This window comes from Caretta caretta, chromosome 7 (assembly GCF_965140235.1).
Source record: "Caretta caretta isolate rCarCar2 chromosome 7, rCarCar1.hap1, whole genome shotgun sequence".
Classification (NCBI taxonomy): Eukaryota; Metazoa; Chordata; order Testudines; family Cheloniidae; genus Caretta; species Caretta caretta.
The window spans coordinates 124,777,371-124,800,927 of record NC_134212.1 but is presented as its reverse complement, the minus strand read 5'-3'; the positions used below and the strand labels follow the sequence as shown (position 1 = coordinate 124,800,927).

The window sequence follows — 23,557 nt, the reverse complement described above, 5'->3', positions numbered from 1 at the left end:
CCGACACCACCTGCGTAGCCATTCGTTGACTTCCACGATTCGACGGTCCCTACCCAGGCCTTTTCCTTCCACGGGGAGGATGGACGAGAACACCACTTGCGCCTCCAACTCCTTTATCCTTCTTCCCAGAGCCACGTAGTCCGCAGTGATCCGCTCAAGGTCATTCTTGGCAGTATCATTGGTGCCCACGTGGAGAAGCAGGAAGGGGTAGCGATCCGAGCGCTTGATGAGTCTCGGCAGTCTCTCCGTCACATCGCGAATCTTAGCCCCTGGCAAGCAGCAGACTTCTCGGTTTTCCCGGTCAGGGCGGCAGATAGATGACTCAGTCCCCCGGAGGAGAGAGTCCCCGACCACCACCACCCGCCTTCTCCTCTTGGGAGTGGTGGTCGTGGAACCCCCAACCTCAGGACATAGCATCTCATGCCTTCCAACCAGCGGAGTCTCCTTCTGCTTTCTCGCCCCAGACATATCATCTGGTCCACTCTCCGCAACGGTACCTGTGGAGAGAACATGAAAGCGGTTAGTTACCTGTGTCTGTGTTACTGGAACCCGGACATTCCGCTTACCTCTTCTGGAGGTCACATGTTGCCAAGCTTCTTCACTGGCCTCTTGGCTCCTCTGTGCAACCTGCTCTATATCTGTAGAGCTTTGTGCCCCTAGAAGCCTATCCTGAGTTTTGTCCAGAAAATCCGCAGTTTCTCGTATGCAACGCAGGGTCGTTATCTGTTGCTCCAGACCTTCAATCTTCTCTTCCAATATGGAGACCAGCTTGCACTTTGTACAGACAAAGTCGCTTCTGTCCTGTGGAAGAAAGACAAACATGGCACATCCAGTGCAGGTCACAACAGCTGAACCCCACCCTTCCATATCACCTTCCTACTATGAGCTTCCTCAGAGCAGTTTGCAAGACGTAAGCGTCACAGGGCTCACTCCAGGTGAACTCCCAGGCAAACTCCTGCTGTGAGCTGCTCTGCTGTCCCCTGCTGCTCAGCTGGTTCGCCGCCGCTCAGCTGGTGCGCGAAGCTCTGGCTATTTTTAAACAGCCAGGCTTCCCTGACGCAAACTGTGTAGCAGGACAGTGGGGTGGGAGGAGGTATTGTTTCATGTTCTCTGTGTGTATATAAAGTCTGCTGCAGTTTCCACGGTATGCATCCGATGAAGTGAGCTGTAGCTCACGAAAGCTCATGCTCAAATAAATTGGTTAGTCTCTAAGGTGCCACAAGTACTCCTTTTCTTTTTAAGACTGGGGCTGTTCATCTTGGCAAAGAGACAACTAAGGGGGGGCTGTGATCGAGGGCTATAAAATCGTGACTGGGGGTGGAGCCAGTGACCAGGGAAGTGTTATTTACCCCTTCACGTAACACAAACCAGGGTCACCGCATGGAATGAACAAGCAGCAGGTTTAAAACAAACACAAGAAAGTACTTCTGAGCAGTCAGCCCATGGAACTCGTTACCAGGGGATGTTGTGAGGGTCAAAATTATAACTGGGTTCAGAAAAGAACTAGATCAGTTCCTGTAGGACAGGTCCAGCAATGGCTATTAGCCAGGATGGGCAGGGAAGCAACTCCATGATCTGGGTGTCCCTAGCCTCTGTTTGCCAGAAGCTGGGAGGGAACGACAGGGGATGGGTCACCTGATGATTCCCTGTTCTGTTCAGTCCCTCTGGGGCACCTGGCACTGGCCACTGTCGGCAGACAGGATCCTGGGCTAGATGGAGTCTGGGGTCTGACCCAGTCTGGCCGTTCTTACGTCCCATGAGGCTTGTTTCATCCCATCATCCAGCTGCTTTTGGTGACCCAGCCGGTGCTATTTTCCAAGCGCGCTCTGGCCGGGATCCTGGGCTAGAGACACTGTTGGTGTGACACAGTCTGGCCATTCTTCCGTTCTCCCCTGGCAGCTGCCAGGATTGGGCTCCTCTCTGCAGAGCCTGAACTGAGTTTGTGAGTCAGTAGCGGGTGGGGTCCTGAGGGGAGCACCTAGACCAGCTCTGTCATAAACTCATAGAATCTCAGGGTTGGAAGGGACCTCAGGAGGTCATCTAGTCCAACCCCCTGCTCAAAGCAGGACCCATCCCCAATTTTTGCCCCAGATCCCTAAATGGCCCCCTCAAGGATTGAACTCACAACCCTGGGTTTAGCAGGCCAATGCTCAAACCACGGAGCTATCCCTCCCTCTGTCCCTTGCTGACTTGGCGAGCCAGCTGGAAGGAGCTGGGAATCCTTCATCTCTGAGTGCAGGACTCTCTGGTCTGCTTTGAGCCACTGCAGGAAGATCTGCGTGGTGACAGCCTACCAGCCCCTGTTAAAGCACAGACCTGGGAGCCAGGACTCCTGGGTTGCATGCCACACTCACTCTGCGGGCTGGGGCGAGTCACATGGGGACGATTTTTCCAAAGTGTCTACTGAATTTGGGGCCCCTGGGGAGCTGCAGAGCTCACAGCGCCAGCGGGTCCTGCTGGCCAGAGATGGGTTTGTGGGGCCCAGCCCCTCTGAGAGTCAGGCCCCTTTGTTAGGGGTCTCAGCTTGAGCACCCGAGGTCAGTGAAAACTCTGGCTTCGGGCTCTCTGTGCCTCCGTTTCTCTGCTCTGTAAAACGAGGATAATGAGTCTTCCCCATTTGTAATGCACGCAGATGTGGGCCAGTGATGGAGAGGGGTGACCTGTGTCTAGTGTGGGTTGTGGGGGAGACTGCCTAGGAAAGCCAGAGGGTGCAGGCAGTGGGGTTGCTGATTCTTCCCTGTGAGCCAGTGCCGAGGGGGTGCTGGAGGGACCATCTCTCAAAGGAGCCATATGACCAAGGTCCTGGCTGCTTGTGGTGAGCTAAGATCCTAGAGCGACTAGCCCTGGTGTCTGCCCAGACCGGTCCTTCTGCACCAACCATGGGAGACGCTTTCGCTTCAGGCTGCTGGGTGCTGCTAAACAGCTGCCATGTTCCGCCCCCAGGGTGCCTGCACCTCACTGGAAGGTGAAGCAATCATGACACACAGTTCGGAAAGTGCTCTGGTTCCTCTAAACCACATAACCCCTGACCCAATCTGGACCGGTTCCCCTGCTTTTTGTAAGGGCCTGAGGTGCTTTTGTTTGCTCCCTTTTCCTCCCCTGAGCTTGTGTTTCCTTGTCACCCCTTTGGACCTCCTGTTTGTTTTGTAGTTTGCAAACAAGCCATCTGGTTCTTGGCAGTGACCTGACTTGTTTGATTTCATGGTTTGTTTCCGGCTGCCGCACAGGTGTGACGGTGTGGGGCTGTGCCCTGGAGAGCTTGCCAAATACACAGTGGGTCGGGGGGCAGGGGGATAAGTGGGGCTCTGGGGTGATGCAAGGGGAAAGCAGGACATGGGAAGGAAACCAGTTCCAGCTGGAAAGGGAGGAGTTCATGCAGTTTGGAATTAGAGCTGTGGGTTTGCCAGGCCTGGCTGGAGGCTGGAAATGCACTCGCGAGAGAACATCCTCTGGATATGCCCCAGCAGGATAGTGTCCCTGGTGCCCATTGTGGTGGGGTGAGCCCGGCCCGTGTCTGCACATCAACCCCTGGGAAAGAGACTGTCAGCTGAGGTGCTCACAGCCCAGCGTGGCCGGGGGACGTGATCCCCACTGCAGTCCTGTGATTTCTGCTTTCCACAGGGACAGATGGCACCCCCAGTCCCTGCACCCCGTACGCTGCACTGGGTCAGCACTGACTGCGAGGGGAGAGCGCCCCCTGCTGAGCCCCACCCCACTCCCTGCAGCACCAGCCTTTTGCTCAGCAGTGTCCCTTCCACACAAACCCTTCTGCCCTCGAGCTCCGGGTCGTAAGGAGGGAGGGGCCGGGGTGACCAGGACCCGGGGGGAGAAGTGAGAGCACCAGGGAGCAGGGGACCCTCCTGCTGGAGAGGGGGACCTGGGCTGGGGCTCACTGGGGGAGGCAGTGCTGCCATGGCTCGGGGCTCTGTGCCGTGGATCCTGGGCAGCCTGACCCAGCTGACCCGGACCAGCCATGGGCGTTTAGTGCAGTGTTGACGTAACCAGGGATTGTCCCTGAGAGTCCTGCTCCAGTGTGATGCAGCAGAGAGGGGGAGTGTTGAGCTGGGAATGTGGCAGGGGGGTTTCCCTGGGGATGGGAGACCTGAGAGCCTGTCACCTGAGCCAGGAGGGGGAGGGGGAGGTAACACCTCTGCCCAGGAATGTGAACAGAGGCTGCAGGAGAGAGCCTGCTGGGGGGGTTTTGGTTTCACTTTTGTGCTGGGTGGTGGAACGCAGGGAACCCCAAGTCTGGGGTCTAAGCTCCCTCCCCACAGAAGGAATGGACTGAGGGGTCCTGGTTGTACCCACAAGCTCTGTTTTAGACTGTGTTCCTATTGTCCAATAAACCTTCTGCTTTATTGGCTGGCTGAGAGTCACAGAGAATTCCAGGAAGAGGGGTGCAGGGCCAGGACTCCCCCACACTCTGTGTCAACTGGTGGCAGTGGTGGGACCTGCTGCACCCCATGGACGGTGCTTCCTGCAGTAAGTGATTGGGGAGCAGTAAAATGAAGGGGGATTGACGGGGACCAGGCGTGCTGAAGATTCATAGAGAGACGGTTTCAGGGGGCGGGTAAACCCTGGCAGCGTGTGACCCGAGAGAAGGACTCTTGCAGAAACAGGGTCCCCCGGGGGATTGCAGCGAGCGGTCCCAGGGGCGGAGGAGTCTGCAGCTCGACCCTGGCAAAGAGGTGGTGATCTCAAGAAGGACTGGCACACTAGGGGCTTTTCCTGGAAACCGTGGAAAGCTGCCTGGCCTGAGAGTGGCCAGCAGGGAGATGTACGCTAAACGCCTGAAGAGCGACCTGGTGGAGCTGTGCAGGCAGAGGGGGCTGCGCATCGGGAGGTCCACCAAGGAACAGCTGATTGCCCAGTTGGAGGAGAGGGATCGCTTGGATGACCCGATCCCTGTCCCTGAGGGAAGGCGCCCGGTGGACGCAGCGTGGGCCCTGGGGCCTAACCGGGCTGGGAGGGGTCAGACTGCTGCTGAGGACATCCTGAGACCCTTCCTACCTATGCCTGGGGGAGGGGTTGGGGGAAGCCCAGCGAATACCGAGGGCACCCTGACCCCGGCAGCTGGCAGGGGATCCTCCCGGCAGAGCTCCCCATCCCTGGAGCGGATGCGGCTGGAATGGGAGAGGGAGATGAAATGAGGGAGCTGGAGGATCATGAAAAACAACGTCAACATGAGCAGGAGGAGAAGGAGAAACAGAGGCAGCATGAAGAGAAGCAGAGACACCATGAGCTGGAGCTGGCCAGGCTGAGGAGCAGTGGGGCCCCGGCTGCGGTGAGTGAGGGGGGACCCAAGACTGCAAGGAGCTTTGATAAGTGCTTCCTGGCCCAGCATAAGGAGGGGGAGGACATAGATAGCTTCCTGACGGCCTTTGAGAATGCCTGCGAGTTGCACAGGGTTGACCCCACAGACAGGCTCCAGTTTCTCACCCCCTTACTGGACCCCAAAGCCGTGGAGGTGTACAGCCGAATGAAAGGGCCGGAGGCAGGGGACTACGAACTGTTCAAACAAGCCCTGCTCCGTGAGTTTGGGCTGACCCCTGAGATGTACCAGAGAAGGTTCCAGAGTCAGCGTAAAATGCCTGAGGTCACCTACCTACAACTGGTCAACCGGATGCAGGGGTATGCCTGCAAGTGGACAGCTGGGGCCCAAGCTAAAGACGACCTGCTTGACCAATGCGTACTGGAGCAACTGTATGAACAGTGCCCTTCCGACCTGAGGCTGTGGTTGGTGGACAAAAAGCTCGAGAACCCCCAGCACGCAGGGCAGCTGGCTGATGAGTTTGTGAACAGTCGGTCAGGGGGTAGTAGGGAGGAGTCCCAAAAGAACAGGCCCCCCCCAATGCAGAGAGAGAGTCACCATGGGACCTCCCAGCGGGGAAATATGGAGAACCCCCTCCCAAGGGGAACGCCTGGCGTCGGGCCCCTCCGACTCGGTCGAGGGGACCAATGTGACCTGAGCTGCTATCACTGTGGCCAGAGAGGCCACGTATGGACCCGGGGCCCCAGGCTAGGGGACAGACTGAGTGGACTCAACCTACCCAGGGTTAACTGGGTAGGGACCCAGCTGGACGAGGGGCAGACGGCCCAGGCAAGGGGGGCTGATAGCTTACCACCTGCTCAGGAGGGAAGAGTACCCCAGGCCACCTCCGCCAGAGGGCTGGAGGCTCTGGACTCAGGATGCTCGGTTTACAGGGTAGGCGTGGGGCTGTCCCTCCGGAGCGAGTGCCTTGTTCCCCTGGAGGTGGATGGGAGGAAGGTCAATGGATACTGGGATACGGGCGCGGAGGTGACGCTGGCCCGGCCCGAGGTGGTGGCCCCATATCGGGTGGTGCCCAACACCTACCTGACCCTGACGGGGGTGGGTGGGACCCCATTTAAGGTGCCCGTGGCAAGGGTACACCTGAAATGGGGGGCCAAGGAGGGCCCCAAGGAGGTGGGGGTGCACCACCATTTGCCCACTGAGGTGTTGATGGGGGGACCTAGAGGACTGGCCAAGCAAGCCCCAGACCGCCCTGGTTGTGACCTGTAGCCAGAGCCTGCAAGAGGTACTGCGCCCCAACCTCGGGGAGGGTACCACATCGGAGGCGCAGGACCCTACCTGGGTGGGGAGGGAGTGCCAAGGGGCACGGCTCAGAGAGGCGGAGGCCTCAGACCTGGCCACTGAGGGGGAACCGGGCCCCATCCCTTCCCCAGCCGCTGAGTTCCAGGCCGAGTTGAGGAAAGATCCCTCCTTGCAGAAGCTCAGGGACCTGGCTGACCTCAGTGTGGTACGGACCATGAGGAGAGGCTGCCAGGAGAGGTTCCTGTGGGAGAAGGGGTTCCTGTACCGAGAATGGGCTCCCAGAAGGGAAGTAGAGTCCTGTGGGATCAGGAGGCAGCTGGTGGTCCCCCAGAAGTATCGCTGCAAGCTACTGTACCTGGCCCATGACATCCCCCTTGCAGGGCACCAGGGAATCCGGCGCACCCGGCAGAGGTTGCTACAGAACTTTTACTGGCCCGGGGTCTTTACCACGGTCCGGCAGTATTGCCGATCCTGTGACCCCTGTCAGAGGGTGGGGAAGGCCCGGGACAAGGGGAAAGCGGCTTTGAGGCCTTTGCCCATCACAGAGGAGCCTTTCCAGAAGGTGGCCATGGACATCGTGGGGCCTCTCAGCAAGACGACCCGGTCAGGGAAGAAATACATTCTGGTGGTGGTAGATTTTGCCACCTGCTACCCCGAGGCAGTGCCCTTACCTTCCATTGAAGCAGACACCGTGGCCGATGCGCTCCTGACCATTTTCAGCCGAGTGGGGTTCCCCAAGGAAGTCTTGACAGACCAAGGCTCCAACTTCATGTCGGCCCTGCTCCTGTGCTTGTGGGAGAAATGTGGGGTCCGGCACAACTGGGCCTCAGCTTATCACCCCCAGTCCAATGGGCTGGTGGAGAGATTTAACGGGACGCTAAAGATGATGCTGAAAACCTTTATGCACCAGCACCCGCAGGATTGGGACAAGTACTTACCTCACCTGCTGTTCGTGTACAGGGAGGTGCCCCAGGAGTCTACCTGATTTTCGCCTTTCGAACTGTTATATGGAAGGAGGGTGAGGGGCCCCCTGGACCTGATGAGAGACGAATGGGAGGGGATGGCCACTCCCGATGGAGAGTCAGGGGTGGAGTATGTCCTGATCTTCTGAGAGAGACTGGCTGAACTCATGGGCCTGGCCAGGGAGAATCTGGCCAGAGCCCAGAAGAAGCAGAAGGTCTGGTATGACCGCAGGGCACGGGCCCATGCCTACGCCACCGGGGATCCGGTGATGGTTCTTATCCCTGTGAGAAAGAACAAACTATAGGCCGCCTGGGAGGAACCTTTCAAGGTCGTCAAGCAGCTAAACGAGGTAAACTATGTGGTGGAGCTGTCTAACCGGGCGCACCACCGCCGGGTGTGCCATGTGAATATGATGAAGCCATATTATGCCAGGGGGAATGTGGTGTTGGCCGTGTGTGGACATTGGGAGGAGCAGGGAGATGACCCTTTAGTAGATCTATTCCCTGGGACCAGAGCTGGTTCCCCCCTGGAAACAATTCCCCTCTCGGATCAGCTAACCCCTGCCCAGCAAGCTGAGGTCAGGGGGGTGCTGCATCCATACCGACAGCTGTTTTCCAACCAGCCTGGACGCACTAATCTGACTGTCCACCGGGTGCAGACAGGGTCGCACCCGCCAATAAGATGCTCCCCCTTCCGAGTCACAGGGAAAACTGCTCAGGACCTGGAAAGGGAGGTCAGGGACATGCTGGCTTTGGGGGTGATCCAGCCATCTGCCAGCCCTTGGGCCTCACCCGTGGTGCTGGTCCCCAAAAAGGACGGGTCGATCTGGTTCTGTGTGGACTATGGGAAGCTCAATGCCATCACTGTATCAGATGCCTACCCCATGCCCAGGCCTGATGAGCTCCTAGACAAGCTGGGAGGAGCTCGGTACCTTACCACCATGGACCTTACAAAGGGCTACTGGCAAGTGCCGCTGGATGCAGATGCCTGGCTGAAATCGGCCTTTATCACCCCTCCGGAGCTCTATGAGTTCCTGACCCTGCCTTTCGGCCTCAAGGGAGCGCCGGCCACCTTCCAGCGCCTAGTGGACCAGCTCCTGAGGGGGATGGAGAGTTTTGCCGTGGCGTATATTGATGACATCTGTGTCTTTAGCCAGACCTGGGAGGACCACGTGTCCCAGGTTAGACAAGTGCTGGACCAACTCCAGGGGGCTGGGCTGACTGTAAAAGCGGAGAAGTGCAAGGTGGGGATGGCGGAAGTATCTTACCTGGGCCATCGGGTGGGGAGCGGCCGCCTAAAGCCGGAACCAGCCAAGGTGGAGGTGATCAGAGACTGGCCCGCTCCCCACACCAAAAAGCAGGTCCAAGCCTTTATTGGGATGGCAGGATACTACCGAAGATTTGTGCCCCACTTTAGCGCCATAGCCACCCCCATCACTGAGCTATGCAAGAAGGGGAAGCCAGACAAGGTGGTCTGGACCGAGCAGTGCCAGGAGGCTTTCCGGGCGCTGAAGGAGGCTCTGGTCAGTGGCCCAGTTCTGGCAAACCCAGACTTTGACAAGCCCTTTGTGGTGTTCACCGACGCCTCCGACACGGGACTGGGGGCGGTGTTAATGCAGGAGGATGAAAAGGGGGAGAGACACCCCATCGTGTACCTGAGCAAGAAGTTGCTACCCCGGGAGCAACACTACGCGGCCATCGAGAAGGAGTGCCTGGCCATGGTGTGGGCCCTCAAGAAACTAGAGCCCTATCTCTTTGGGCGACACTTCACCGTGTACACCGACCCCTCTCCCCTGACCTGGCTGCACCCGATGAAAGGAGCCAACGCCAAGCTCCTGAGGTGGAGCCTGCTCCTGCAGGATTACGACATGGACGTGGTCCACGTGAAGGGAAATGCCAACCTGATAGCGGATGCGTTGTCCCAGAGTTGGGGCCCCGAACTTCCCCTCAGAGTGACCCCGCTCAGTTCAGTCTCGAAGGGGGGAGAGATGTGATGCAGCAGGGAGGGGGGAGTGTTGACCTGGGAATGTGGCAGGGGGGATTCAATGGGAGACCTGAGAGCCTGTTACCTGAGCCAGGACGGGGATGGGGGAGGTGACACCTCTGCTGGGGGAACTGGACAAAGGCTGCAGGAGGGAGCTGGCTGGGGGGGGGTTAGTTTCAGTTTGGTGCTGGGTGGTGGAATGCAGGGAACTCCAGGGCTGGGGTCTAAGTTCCCTGCCCCCCCAGAAGGACTTGACTAAGGGGTGCTGGTTGTACCCACAAGCTCTGTTTTGGACTGTGTTCCTATTGTCCAATAAACCTTCCGCTTTACTGACTGGCTGAGAGTCATGGTGAATCCCAGGAAGAGGGGTGCAGGGCCCGAACTCCCCCACACTCTGTGACATCCAGCGTGGCCCCGGATTCCTGGGCTCGAAGCAGGAGTTGCTGGGTGAATTCTCGGGCCTGGGTCATGCGGCCAGTTGGACTGGGGCAGGCGGGGGGGGGGGTAGGACAGTCCCTTTGGGCTGTGGCATCTCTGGGGTGCTAACTTCCCTCTTTGCTCCTTTCCCCAGAACTCCTCACCAACTTGATCCAGCAGAAAAATGACATTATGGACCCTGCCGTGTACAAAGAGGTGAGGGCCCTGGCGGGGCCACGGGGAAGGGCATGGGGCAAGGCCCCCCAGAGGCACCGAGGGAGAAGGTCCCTGTCAGGGCTTAGTGGGGACTCTGAGGTCAGCCATGCCCCAAGTGATGTCCCGTTTCCCCCCCCCAGCCCCTCTCCCAGCGATGCCATCCATGCTGCAGACAGGGGCAGCAGGCTGGAGCGCTTTGAAAGAATCAAACCCCAAGGCACGTTGCCCGATTCGAAAGCCCAGCGGCCTGGCCAGGTTTCAGAGCCGGTGACTCCTTTCTGCCTCCCCAAATCCTTGGGCCTTCCCCGCAGTGTCGCTCCTTCACCGCCTGCCCTAGGCTGCCACGCTCCGGCCCAGAGGCAGCTGCCTTTCTGTGGGCAGGCGTGACGCCCAGGGCCGCGGGCCCTGCTGGGATGGACGTTGCTAATGCTGGTGCTCTTGCCCTAGGTGCTGGTTTATGAGGTGGGCTTCCTGGTCTGCACGGCCATCGGCCTCCTCTTCATCGTCCTCATGCCCCTGGTCGGCTTTTGCTTCTGCTGCTGCCGCTGCTGTGGGAACTGCGGGGGGACGATGTACCAGAAACAGAGCAAGCGCACAGGCTGCCAGCGCAGGGCGCTCTTCCTCTCGGTGCTGCTGGTCACCACCCTCCTCCTGTGAGTGCCGCGCTCTGGCCCAGCGCCTCTGCGGCCTCATTTCAGCGCAGAGCCCGAGCCTCGTGGGCTCTTGCATTGCTGCCTGGCCGTGCGTTGCTGGCCCCATGGGGGACAGGGGGGGCAGTTACCCTGTATATGGAGGGGGGTTGGGAAGGCCTCCGGATGACCAGGCATTACTAACCCCCTCTGAGCTAGGCAGATCCCTGGGTCCCCAGGCTGGCCTCGTCCACCGGCTCCGGTCATCTCTTCTCACACACTGCGGTGGCCTGGGCCAGCTACTCTAACCCCCCCAGTCCACCCGGCTGTGCTGTGTTGTTGCCCTTTTGGAAGAAGTTTCCTCCTGGCGCCCAGCTCATGCCCCGGAGCCCGCGGGTGTGGGCGCCCTGGAGGCTTTATCTGGGCTGAGGCTGTGATCCCACCCAGGGGACGAACACACTTGCGTGCGCGACCCATCGCACAGAGCCCTGCTCCCCCGGGGCTGAGGTTCTGGCTGGAGAGCAGCTGGGATGAGGAGTCCCAGCTCTCTGGAGCCAGGAGACGCCTTTGGGTGGGGAGGGGCTGGTGCAAGCCTGGGGCGCCCAGATGTAATGGGGAGGGGCAGACGCCGCTGCCTGCGGGCGAGAGCTGCTGGGAAAGCAGATGGGCGAGGCAGGGAGTGGAGACCTGCCAGGAAGTCCCCATTGTTCGCAGGAGCAGATTCCTGCCCGAGGACAAAGGGCCAGAAGCCTCAGGAAGTCAAGGTCCGAGTTCAACCTGGGGTTAGAGCGTTCCAGGCTATGGTGCCTCAGAATCACCTGCGGGGGGACACCCAGCTAGTGACCAGGAATGCGAGGGCTAGCCCCCCGCTCCCTCCACTAAGTATGAGCAGCAAGGTGATGCTGGAGCAATGGCCAGGGAGCTGGGGATCCGGCACTTGGAGATCCAGCTGGGCCCTGGCTGGGCCTGCTGGGGCAGGTCACTCCCTTCTGCCTCAGTTTCTCCATCTCTGTGACAGGGAGGATGGCATTCTCTCGTGCCAAGGGGGAATTGACTGGTTAACCCGTGCAACGTCTGGAGTGTCCCAAGGGATCATGGGAGGCAGGTTGGGGGCCTAGCTCCCACTGAGCCCCTCAGAAGGGGGAAGGGTTCTAGAAGTGCTTGCCATGGACTGGCTAGCCACTCTGCTCCCTACTGGGCAAGGGCAGAGCTGCTAATCTATGTGTCATAAACCCGGTACCCTGAGTGGCGATTCTGCTTTAGCTCAGCCGGTAGGGGCCAGGGATTGACCCCTGCTGTGGCAGCAAAGCTCGCAGGCTCCGGGTGTGCGGCCCAGTGACCCCCGGGGTTCATGATGGTGCCGTTGTCACCCTCAGGAAAGGGGGGTCAGTGCGGTGACTGTGGACCTGGGATTGGGATGAAGCTGCAGGGCTGGCACATTCATTGCAAGCCGCGCTTTATGCTGGCTTGTTAGTTATGCCCCCTCACCCCCAAGGGTGGACCTCACCGGGGGAAAACTGAGGCACGGGGCGGCGCAGTGCCCTGCCTGAGCTGGCACAGCAAGGCCCTGGCAGAGCCCAGGAGTCCTGATTCTCAGAGCATGACGCCATTTGCTGTGAGCAGGCCCCTCTACGCATGGACAGTCTGGGGGCTCAGCACACACAGCTAGGGCCCCCCCAGGTCTCCATGTGCTGATGCTGTCCCTGCCCCCTTTTCTCCTTGTCCCAGGGCTGGGAATGTCTGCGCTTTCATCAGTAACGACCGTGTCTCCCGCGCCGTGAACGGCAGCTTCGGTGCCCTCAACACCACGTTGGACAACCTGAGCATCTTCATCCGCTCCATCCCCCAGGTACACGCGGCGCCCCCGCTGCTCACCTGCCTGCCGGAGCCCCCCGCACCTCACCTGTCCTGCGGGCCAGAGACCAGCAGGGCGTGAATCCCAGGGTCTGCACAGGGCGGGGATGCCAGGGGCCTGCCCTGAGGTGACCCACGCAGCCCCCTGAGTTAGTCCATTGCTGCTGGGTATGGTGCAGTCCCCCTGTGGGAATGGGAGCCCTCTCCCCAGCCTGGCCTGTATTCACCCCCCTTCTCCTTGTCCCCGCAGCAGGTGGATATAATCATTGACAACAGCAACGTGCCAGTGAGCCAGGCCAACCGCAGCCTCCAGGGTGAGTCTGTGCACAGGGGGCCGTGGGGGGCTAGGGCAGGGCATGGCCCTGGGGACCTGGCTCTGGGGCAGGGGGCTTTGGGGGCTGGGGCAGGGCGTGGCCCTGGGGCGGTGGGGATGGGGATGCGTGATCTGATCCGCCCAGCGCGTCTCATGACCTGCCTGGGCTAGCCCTTGGGGATGCCCTGCCCCAGCGCTCAGAGCCCTGGCGGAGGTCGGGCTGCACAGGGCTCTGCTCCCTGCCTGTATGGCCCCAGTATGGAGCCCGGCACCCTTGGGCCCCAGGACCCCGTTCCTGGCTGCAGGGGGCACGGGCTGGCCTCCTGCACCATGCCCCGTCTGGCCCCTCCGGGCTTCCAGGCGTTTGCTCAACTCCCCCTCCGCTCCGTCTTGGCTGCTTTCTCATCACACCCCCAGATCATGGCGCAGCCCCCTCCAGCCCAGCCAGGGTCATTCTCCCCGCAACACCTGCCCATGGGCATCCAGCAGGGCAATGACAGAGGGGTAAGGAACCCAGGAGTCCTGGCTCCCAGCCCGTAGCTTTAGCCACTTCCTCTCAAGGGACCGTAGCATAACATGGGCTCCGTGGCCAGCCTGTTCTGTGCCCGCTGCCCACCTCCCTGCATGCCCACGCTGCTGCGGTGCTGAGCCCCCACACTGGGGGGGCAAGTGGTGCAGGGGGTGAACTCTCCGGGCCAGACAGGGGCTCGGGGTTTGGAGCGTTCCCTGGTGGCCGTGCGTCTGGCTGGGCCCGAGGTGACAGCGCTGCCCCCTTCTCCACAGACATCGGGCCCATCCTGGGCAGTAGGATCATCTCCGCGGTGGGAGAGGAGACGTACGGGGCGCTGGGCTCTGCCATGCGCCTGCTCGAAGGTACCGGCCCTGGGGCTGTGGAGTGGGAGCTGGGGAGCCCCACGCACAGCATGGCCCTTCACCCCCTACAAGAGCTGCCCACCCAGCACCTGCCAGGAAGGGAAGGGGGCGTCCCCAGACACCGGGGGGAACAAGCCCCTAAGGCGGGCGGGGGAGGACAGAGTAACCCTGGGGGTGTTTGGTGGGAAAGCTGGGGGGCTCGGGGTGGTGCCAGGGGGCACCTCTGCAGCGGGGGGCAGTATAATCCCCTGTGACATTCCCCTCTGGTGTTATCTGGACCGGTGGTTTGCTAGGCCTCTCCAAACTTTGACTCTGGGAGCCAGCCTTACCCTGCTCTGTAGTGAGAACCCTCACTCCTGGGCTGGTCACACACAGCCTCTGGCATGTCAGCTGCTCCTTGGATTGTGCAAGTGAATGACACTAGCCAGCCAATATCTCTGGTCCCAGACACAACCATAGGAACCTCTGTCTTGAAGTGCCAGTTATGCCCGCTGGACGCTGCCAGCTTCTATGAGGTCATCAGTTTAACAAAGAAATTGATATGTACCAGGTTTGTTATCCCAAGCGGAGTCTCTGACACGCTGCAAACCACACGCACTGCTTCAGGTAGAATAAACAGACAGATTTATTAACTGTAAAGATAGATTTTAAGTGATTATAAGTCAAAGCACAAGAAGTCAGAGTGGTTACCAAAAGAAAAGAAAATAGAACACGCAGTCTAAACTCTCGACCCTATTAGACTGGGCAGCGACTAAATGAAGCCGTTTTTCTCACCCCATTGGATATTGCAGTCCTTAATAGATAGGTTTGTTCAGGGCTGAAAGTAACACTTGACACTTACCAGTACGAGGCCGGGGCAGCTCCGGTCCGCGGAAGGGCCGGGGCCTTGGGCAGCCGGGGCGGGGCTGGGGTCAGCTTTCCCCAGCCAGCCTTTCCAGGCCACCTGGCCCGCGCTGCTGGGGCTCCAGTGGCAATTTAAAGGTCCCAGGGCTCTGGATTCGGCAGCGGCATCCGGAGCCCCGGGCCCTTTTAAATCGCTGGCCCCAGGGCAGTTGCTCCCTTTGCCCTACCTACAGACCCTACCAGCAGGGCCGCCGACGGGGGAGGTAAAAGGGGCAGGGAGGTTACAGTGCTGCTGTGGCAACGCTTTACTGTGGGCTGCGTACTGGCCGGGGCGGGTTCTTACCGGCCCACTTTCACGCCTGGGTTTGTTCTGTAAACCTGGGCCAATCTCCTGTGCTGGAGTCTTGTCTTCTTCTCAGTGTCCTGGTTGTTCGCGGGGAAGGTGGGGGCAGGAGAAGGCCCCGTATGTGTCCACTCTGTCTGTTTTATACCCTCAGCCCATGTGCTTGGGGAGCACAGTCCAGGCATGGCTGGGGGGTCTCTCCAGGCAAGGTTGAGCAATTCTCGTTGTGGGGCCTCATGCAGGCGAGTCATCGCAGTGTAGCTCCCTTGCTGGACAATGGCTGTGGATGGTTGTTTGACACCCCGCCCGGGGGTTGGTGACTTTCCTTGCTGTTGCCTCTGGGGAGCTAACGTCTGGCGGATTCCCCAACTTCCAGCATGATTTAGTGACCACCATACGACACAATCTCATAACTCCATCTGCATCAACGATACACATCTGTGGACAGAGAAATGACTCTCAGCAGATCACAACCTTTCCCCGGATACCTTACAAGGCCTGCTTTATATGTGACAGGTTTCAGAGTAACAGCCGTGTTAGTCTGTATTCGCAAAAAGAAAAGGAGGACTTGTGGCACCTTAGAGACTAACCCATTTATTTGAGCATAAGCTTTCGTGAGCTACAGGAATGCATCCGATGAAGGGAGCTGTAGCTCATGAAAGCTCATGCTCAAATAAATGGGTTAGTCTCGAAGGTGCCACAAGTCCTCCTTTTCTTTCTGCTTTATATGTGAGATCACCATTATATGAAAATGAGAACTATGGGGGTTACAGCACGCTCCTCCAAGGTAGAGAATGTCACACCCCCTCAGCCCCAACACCTGAGGGGCACAGGGAATCCCAAGAGCCCCAGGGATCCTGGGCTGGAGAAACTCCCCCGTTAACCATCCCCTGGGATCCCCCGATTCACTGTCGCCCCAAGGGCCTGGACGGATGGTGCTCCGAGCTCCTTCCCTGACCCCAGTCTGGCCCCCACCCCTGCAGCATGGAGTTACCAGGGTGGTCTGAGACAGGCTGGTCCCACTCGCCCCAGCCCCGACTGAGGTGTTGAGGGGTCACTTTGGGGGTGTCCGGCGGTCCCCCTTGTGGCACAGTCAGGGGGTGTCGCAGGGGTGGGGCACGGTGCAGATGGGACGAGGACTGAGCCATAAGGAGCCCCTTGCTGTCCCCGCCAGTGACGGACCTGGTGGAGCAGGAGCTCCGAGCCGTGAACGAGTCAGGCCAGCGCCTGCAGCAGCTGCAAGGGGAGCTGACCCAGAACCTCAGCAGCCTGCAGGAACAGATTAACCGGACCCTGCAGAGCTGTGGCCCCCCCTGCTCCCAGGTGTCCGTCAGCGGCCTGGCCCCCGAGGCCGACTTCAGCACGGTGAGACGAGCACACGGGGGGCTGCAGGGGGCACAGGGGTGTGGGGTGCCTGGGGGCTGGATGGGTGCATGGGTTACAGGTTGGCATGGGGGGCTGGGTGTGGTGCAAAGTGGTGCAGGGTTGCATGGGGAGCTGGATGGGTGCATGGGGTTGGGGGGACTGAAACCTCCCCGACATGCAAATACCCCCCCCAAACCCCCGATGTACCCGCTGTGTGCCCTCATGTCTGTGCGCTGACATGGGCACCGTCCTGCCACCCCTGCTGGTATGTACGTCGCCAGGCCCACACGGCGCCAGCTCCCAGTGCCCCCTGCTCCTGCCCGGCGCCCCCTCCCCAGGCATCAGCCCCACGTGCTCCTGTTTCCCCAGGTCCCGGACGTGAGCAGCCAGCTGGAACTGCTGAGTAACCTGACCAGTGCCAACCTGAGCGCTGTCCTGCAGCAGGTACAGGCAGGGGGTGGCGCGGGGCAAGTGGGACGTGGCTCTGACCGGCACCGTGTGGGGCTGGTCTGCAGGGGCATTGCCGGCTCTCCCTGCCCCAGGGTGCAGTCTGGCGTGCCGGCCTCGGCCGAGCGGCCTGCGTCTCCAAGCCATGGCTCTGGGGCGGGGCAGAGGGACCTGAACCACGACGCCATGTGGAAAATGCCCACCGTGCTAGCCGGGCGTCCGCCCCCACCCGACCTGGAGCAGGCCAACGGTCCGTCCAGCCCAGTGCCCTGCCGGTACTGCCCAGGGCGGGGCTGAGGGTGCCTCCGTCATGGTACCCCGCCCCCGTGTGGGGAGAGCCCAGCAGCCTGTCCGGGCCAGCGCTGAGTCCGGGGCATTGGCCAGTGCTGGGTATTTCGGATAGTCCCCGGTGCTGGGGCATGTGGGGCTGGGGAGCGGGGCTGGAGCAGGGCCAGGTGGTGTGTTTGCCCTCGCCCTGTGCTCTGCGCTGGAGCCCTGGGCTGGGATCTGAGCCTGTCTGTCTGTCTGTCTCTCCCCGTCCGTGTCTGGGGCTGCAGGCCAACGAGACGCTGAACGAGACCCCCAGGAGGGTAGAGGAGCAGGCGCAGAAGGTGGTGGCGGGTCAGTGGTGCTGCTGTCTGGTAATGCAGGGACCCCTCCTGCCCCAGCTCCCTGCTCTGGGACTGGGCGCTGTAATGGCCAGGGGCCCTGCCCACCCCCTCAGGGCCCTACCTGTCCCGCCCCGGAGCCAGGGGTCCAGGCCCCACCTTGGCCTAGGAAGCGGGTCTGTGCTCTCCCCCCATCCCCTGCCATGTTCTCCCTTCCCACCCAATCAGCATAGCTCCCCCAGTTCTCAGGCTCTCTCCTCCCGCTTTGCCCCCCAGCACCTGCTGCCCCCTCAGATCTGCCTGCTGGGGCTGCGTCTGCCTCATGCATTGTGCAGGGGGAGCTGGAGTGTGGGCCCCGGGGGGCTACGGGAGCAGCCATCAGTGCCCGTGCGTCCCTGACGTGCCCGTCCCCTACAGATGCGCAGAGCCAGCTGGCCGAGGTCAGGCAGAAGATTGGCGGGGTGCGGAGTGAGATCCCGGTGCTGGACACGCTGGGGAACGTCACTGCCATGCTGGACAGCATCGCCAAGCAGGCCAGTGACTACGAGCCGCAGGTCACCACCTACGACAGCTACAGGTAGGGGCTGGGCCTCTGCCCCCCTGTGTGGGGCTGATCCCGCCTGGGGGCTCCCTGATCCGTAGGGGACTCTTGGGGGGTGGCAGGGGCTGGAGCTGCATGGCGCGGTGGTATGGGCCAGAGAACACTGGTGTCCCCAGCTCACGGGGTGTGGGACCGACGCCCCGGATGGGCTCTGAGCCCCCTGCCCTCGGAGGGGGTCAGTTGTTGGAGGGGGCAAGGGGAGCATGGGCTAAGCCCTGCCATCAGCCCAGGGAGCACCGCAGGGGAGCAGCCCACTGTCCCCATGGGGCACTGAGAGCTGGGATGTCCTGGGGATGAGGGGGGGTCTGCTGTAAGGAGAGAGAGAGACCCCCCCCTCAGTCTGGCAGCAGGGGGTGACCCCCCGGCCAGCCCCCAGACTCCTGCCCCACCAGGGACTGGGTCTCTCATGTCTCCCCCACAGGTGGATCGTGGGCACCTGTCTCTGCTGCCTGGTGCTGCTGATTGTCCTGTGCTACCTGCTGGCCCTGGCGCTGGGGGCCCTCGGGCTGAAGCCGTCGGTGCTGCCCATTGAGCGCAGCTGTCTCTCCAACTCCGGCGGAGAGTTCTTCATGGCGTAAGAGCCCCCCGGCCCCCAGAGCCGTTACAGCGGCTCCCCACGCTGCCCCGGGGCGCCCCGCGTGGGGCTGGAATGTCAAAGAGCAGCAGGGCGGGGGCGGGACCCCGGGCACGGCGCTGGACAGACCCGCAAGGGAGACCTGCACCCAGTTGTGGCGCCCACACTGGGACCAGACGTGGGCAGACTGGGGAGGGCTCAGCAGAGCCCACAGCAGGACTGGGGGGCAGGGGAGAGCCGCGTGGAGCCCCGTGTCCTCTTTTAGCCAAGGGGTGGCCCGGAGGTGACTCGATCCTGGTGGAGGGGCACCAGAGGAGGGGGTTTCTGAGAGGGGGGCTCCTGGGTCTAGCAGGCAAAGGCAGGGGGAGATCCAGTGATGAGCAGTGAGATACGTGGGCCCAGGACTGAGGGGGTGTCCAGCTGTGGGGCAGCCGCACTGGGGCAGTACGTTGGGTTCTGGTCTCCAGGCAGCTCATGAGCCGTGAAATGACTAAGGCTGATTTGCAAGGAGAGGCCATCAGAGTGGTATCTGGGCTGGGGGGGATGGAGGACAGAGAGGCGTTGGAGTGGTATCTGGGCTGGGGAGGTGGGGGGGACAGAGAGGCCATTGGAGTGGTATCTGGGCTAGGGGGGACAGAGAGGCTGTCAGACAGGCCCTGGGGTCTCTGCATGCGGGTGCCCGGTGCCCGGGGTGGAGCTCACGGCTCGTTCTGCCTTCCCAGGGGGGTTGGCTTCAGCTTCCTCTTCTCCTGGCTGCTGATGCTGCTGGTGCTGGTGACCTTCCTGCTGGGTGGCAATGTCTACACGCTCGTCTGCCAGCCCTGGCACAGAGGGCAGCTCCTGCAGGTGAGAGCCCAGCCTGGCGTCGCCACGTCAATGTCGCTGCCGGTACCTGGCTCTGCCTTGCCCAGGGGGTGGGAAAGGGCGAGGGAAGGTCAGAACCTGCATCCCCAACCCTGGGGACCTGGAGGTGTGGGGAGAGGAGGGGCAGTAGGGCCCTGTAACGATGCTGTCTGTGGGAACCCGCTGAGGTCACTCAGTCGGGGTGAACTGCAAACAGACCGGGGCAGGCAAACCCCACACGCTGGTGGATATTCCAATACTTAGAGTTATCAAACCAGCCCAAACCAGCCTCTGTATCACCTCCCCGGGTACTCAGACGTCCACACGACGCAGTGCCCTTAAAGTGCCAGCCTCAGGCCCCCCTCCAGACACACCTGTCAGATACGAGGATGGTTACCGAACATCTTATCTCATCCTATAAAAGAAAAGACTCTCCAACCCCAAAGGATCCGCCACACTCCCAGGTCCAATGATAACTTAGATCTTACCCAAAATACACGCTAGAGCCAATTCTTGTTAACTAAACTAACATTTATTTAAAAAGAAAAGAGAGAGAGTTGGCTGAAAGATCAATATACAGACAGACTTGAGTTCAGTTCTTGAGGTCCAGGTACGTGGCAGAGATGGTGAGTGTGTAGTGGCCAAAAGTCCTTTTAGAAATAGTCCACAGGTTACAGTCCAGTGTTCGTATTCAGGGTGACTCCAGTCAGCGACTGGGATCTCAATCCTCATGACTCAGGGTTTCCCCTTCTTGAAACCCAAAGCAGATCTGAGATGAAGAAGGACCATGTCCCAGGGTTTTTATACATTTCCAGCAGCCTCTTGGCCCAAGAAGACAATCGGCTTCACTTTCCTTCTCCCAAACACCCTGGCAATTAGCACAGGGTCATTTATCCATTAACCGTTCAGACACAGGTTACCACAACCTTCAAAGAGGCACATAGACAACAATACTATGTCACTCAAGTGTCTTCCTAAATGTTAATCCTCCTTTTTTGGTCTTTGAATCAAAGCCATAGCCAAGCCTCGTTTGCTGACATCACAAGCCCTGAGCACACAGCTTCCCTTCTCTCTCTCACCATGCCGGCTGCATTTCACAGCTCTCTCCATTTCCATCTCTTCCTAACCAGGCTTTAAAGTTCGCGGCCCCAGGGTCAGGTCAGTCTGGGAGTTCATTAACTCTTTCTGGCCCTGTCACCTTTCAATGAGATATTATATTACAACCTGGGTCCTCAGCCCTAGGGACCTGGGGGTGTGGGAAGGGGAGGGGCAGTAGCTGCAGCTCACGAAAGCTCATGCTCAAATAAATTGGTTAGTCTCTACGGTGCCACAAGTCCTCCTTTTCTTTTTGCAAATACAGACTAACACGGCTGTTACTCTGAAACAGCAGAATGGGCCGCTCAACCCCCTGACCTGCAGCCCTCTTCTAGCCCAGCCCTTGGTTCCCCCCAGCTCTGCCAGTGCCCCCCAATGCTGACCCACATCCCCCTGCTAGCCTAGCCCTTGTCTCCCCACAGCCCTGCCGGTGCCCCTCAATCCCAACCTGCAGCCTCCTGCTAGCTCAGTCCTGGGGTCCCTGCCAGCCCAGACCTGAGTCCTTCTTGGGCACAGGGCTGCGGTGACAGTCGAGTTTGCAGAGGACCCTCTGGAGAGGAGCCGGAACCTAGTAAACCCTTTCCACGCGGGAGCTGAGCCAGCCTCATGGAGGGCAGGCTGGGGGCGTGGAGCTCCTGGCCCCCTGAGGCCTGGGACAGGCTGGCACTGTGCAGCTTGGCTGGGGCAGGTCTCAGCTGCTCTCCTGACTCCTTTGCTTTCAGTTCCTGGAGACCTCGGAACTGACTGCGAGCTTCAACCTGTCGAAGATGCTGGGGCTGCAGGGCGGGACGGTGTCCCTCTCCGGAGTGTACAAGTCAGTGCCACCCCTGCCCGGGGCACACGCGGCTGGTCTGCGAGCCAGAGCGCCCTGGGGCCCCTCCCGACCCTCCATTCCTACAGGGCCTGGGGCCAGGCCCCTCCCTGTGCCTCAGTTTCCCTCTTTGCACATTCGGGGACGGGACGATACGATTCTGATCTCTTGGGGCCTGAGGAAGGATGCCCTGGAGTGGACCCTGCATGGCTGAGGCCTGTAAAGCGCTGAGGGGGTCGCATCATGTCCGTGGGGCGGGGGCAGCGCTCTGGTCCTGGACGCCTGCATGGCACAAACATCCCCGGGGCCCACGGGATGGGGGAGATCCCACTGGCGGCACGGGGAGCCCCCTCTCCCAGCCTTTGGGAGCTGAGTACCCTGGCTCTAACCCCACCTGCCCTGGGCCTATGTGTGTCTACGGGGGGTGCCCCCCATTGGCCGCCAGCCCTGTCCTCATCTCTGACGTCCACCCCACAGCAATTGCCAGCACAACGAGCCCCTGTGGCACACCCTGCAGCTGGGCCAGGCTGTTCCCTTGGACGAACTGCTGAACATCAGTCAGGTCAGTGTGGGGAGCGCCGAGTGTGGGGGCTGCCTGGTGAGGGGCAGGGCCCCGCGGTGCTGGGCGCAGAGACCGGCCCAGCCGTGTGCAGCGCCCCGGGGCTGCCTGGTGAGGGGCACGGCCCCGCGGTGCTGGGCGCAGAGACCGGCCCAGCCGTGTGCAGCGCCCCGGGGCTGCCTGGTGAGGGGCACGGCCCCGCGGTGCTGGGAGCAGAGACCGGCCCAGCCGTGTGCAGCGCCCCGGGGCTGCCTGGTGAGGGGCGCGGCCCCGCGGTGCTGGGAGCAGAGACCGGCCCAGCCGTGTGCAGCGCCCCGGGGCTGCCTGGTGAGGGGCGCGGCCCCGCGGTGCTGGGCACAGAGACCGGCCCAGCCGTGTGCAGCACCCCGGGGCTCCCTGGTGGGGGGCGCGGCCCGGCGGTGCTGGGAGCAGAGACCGGCCCAGCCGTGTGCAGCGCCCCGGGGCTCCCTGGTGGGGGGCGCGGCCCCGTGGTGCTGGGAGCAGAGACCGGCCCAGCCGTGTGCAGCGCCCCGGGGCTGCCTGGGAGCAGCTCGAGGTCCCGCAGGCCTGGGGGGGCTCCAGGGGCTCAGAGTAGGTCCGTGTGCGGCTTGGCTAGCCAGGGACTTGGGTCTGCCCCCCAGCTGGGCAAGCAGGGGGCATTGCTCCTGCACGGCACCAGCTGCTTTACTGGCCCTTTCCCGCGCCCAGCGGTCTGAGATTCGAGCCGCGGCCAGCGAGCTGCAGGGGAGATAGTCCCGAGCGCAGAAGCTGAGCCGAGGGCGGGGCAGACCCTGACTTGCATGTGCAGAAACCCGCCCGCTCGGGCCAGCCAGGCCGTGCGTGTGCCCGAGGGCCACTGAGCACGTGTTACACTGGGAATGGGACCTGTGTGTGAGAGCCCCCCCGCCCCCGCCCCCGAACCAAGCCCGGTGCGGCCGGGTCAGGTCTCCATGGCGACAGCTGGGATTGGGAAAAAAACCCTGGGCCCCATGCTGGGCACCGTGCCCTGCATGTGCCAGCCTAGGGCTCCCCAACTCCCAGCCCCCCAGGGGCCAGGCCGGGGGCTCAGGCTGCCCGGGGCGTGCTCCCCAGCCCCCCAGGGGCCAGGCCGGGGGGTCAGGCTGCCCGGGGCGCGCTCCCCAGCCCCCCAGGGGCCAGGCCCGGGGGTCAGGCTGCCCGGGGCATGCTCGCTGCTTAGCCTCGCTGCCCTGGCTGCTGTGGCAGTGGTTGAGCTGGGGCCCTTGGGGGGAGTCGGTGTTCCTGGGGCCCCCCGGGTCCCTCACGGCCTCGCTGCCCCCCGCAGTACATTGGCGAGATCAACGCGGCCTTCGACCGGCTGAACATCAGCCTGGACCCCGTCACCTTCCTGAGCCAGAGCCAGAAGCAGATGCTCCGGGACGTCGGCGCCTCTGGTCTGCAGCCCAACTTCACCGGCTTCCTGCAGCAGGTGGGCTGGGGGGGGCAGGGCCTGTCTCAGGCTGTGGGTGGGATCTCGCGGGAGGGCGGGGGGGCAGTTGTGGGATCTGGGGCTCTGTACCTTGGGGTGTTTCCGTGGGGTCACAGGGCCCCAGACTGCTGCTAGGCCGTGTCCCACACCACGTTCCTGGGGCAGCCCCCCTGGCCTGGGCAGCCAGTGGGGGAAGCTC

The 23,557-nt window shown here is 61.4% G+C and overlaps 1 protein-coding gene across 2 annotated transcripts in view; it reads left to right on the top strand.

The window, feature by feature from the left end:
* LOC125639677 (prominin-1-A) overlaps positions 1-23,557 on the top strand; it is a 39,134-nt gene that overhangs the window by 5,677 nt on the left and 9,900 nt on the right. For both annotated transcript variants that reach the window (XM_075131118.1, XM_048857266.2), the window contains exons 2-15: positions 10,092-10,153; positions 10,601-10,806; positions 12,511-12,631; positions 12,887-12,950; positions 13,733-13,822; positions 16,183-16,373; positions 16,743-16,817; positions 17,378-17,441; positions 17,846-18,005; positions 18,451-18,603; positions 19,326-19,449; positions 21,264-21,355; positions 21,830-21,914; positions 23,215-23,358. In XM_075131118.1, the coding sequence (XP_074987219.1) occupies positions 10,092-10,153; positions 10,601-10,806; positions 12,511-12,631; positions 12,887-12,950; positions 13,733-13,822; positions 16,183-16,373; positions 16,743-16,817; positions 17,378-17,441; positions 17,846-18,005; positions 18,451-18,603; positions 19,326-19,449; positions 21,264-21,355; positions 21,830-21,914; positions 23,215-23,358 (1,631 nt within the window). The remainder of the gene's footprint in view (positions 1-10,091; positions 10,154-10,600; positions 10,807-12,510; positions 12,632-12,886; positions 12,951-13,732; positions 13,823-16,182; positions 16,374-16,742; positions 16,818-17,377; positions 17,442-17,845; positions 18,006-18,450; positions 18,604-19,325; positions 19,450-21,263; positions 21,356-21,829; positions 21,915-23,214; positions 23,359-23,557) is intronic.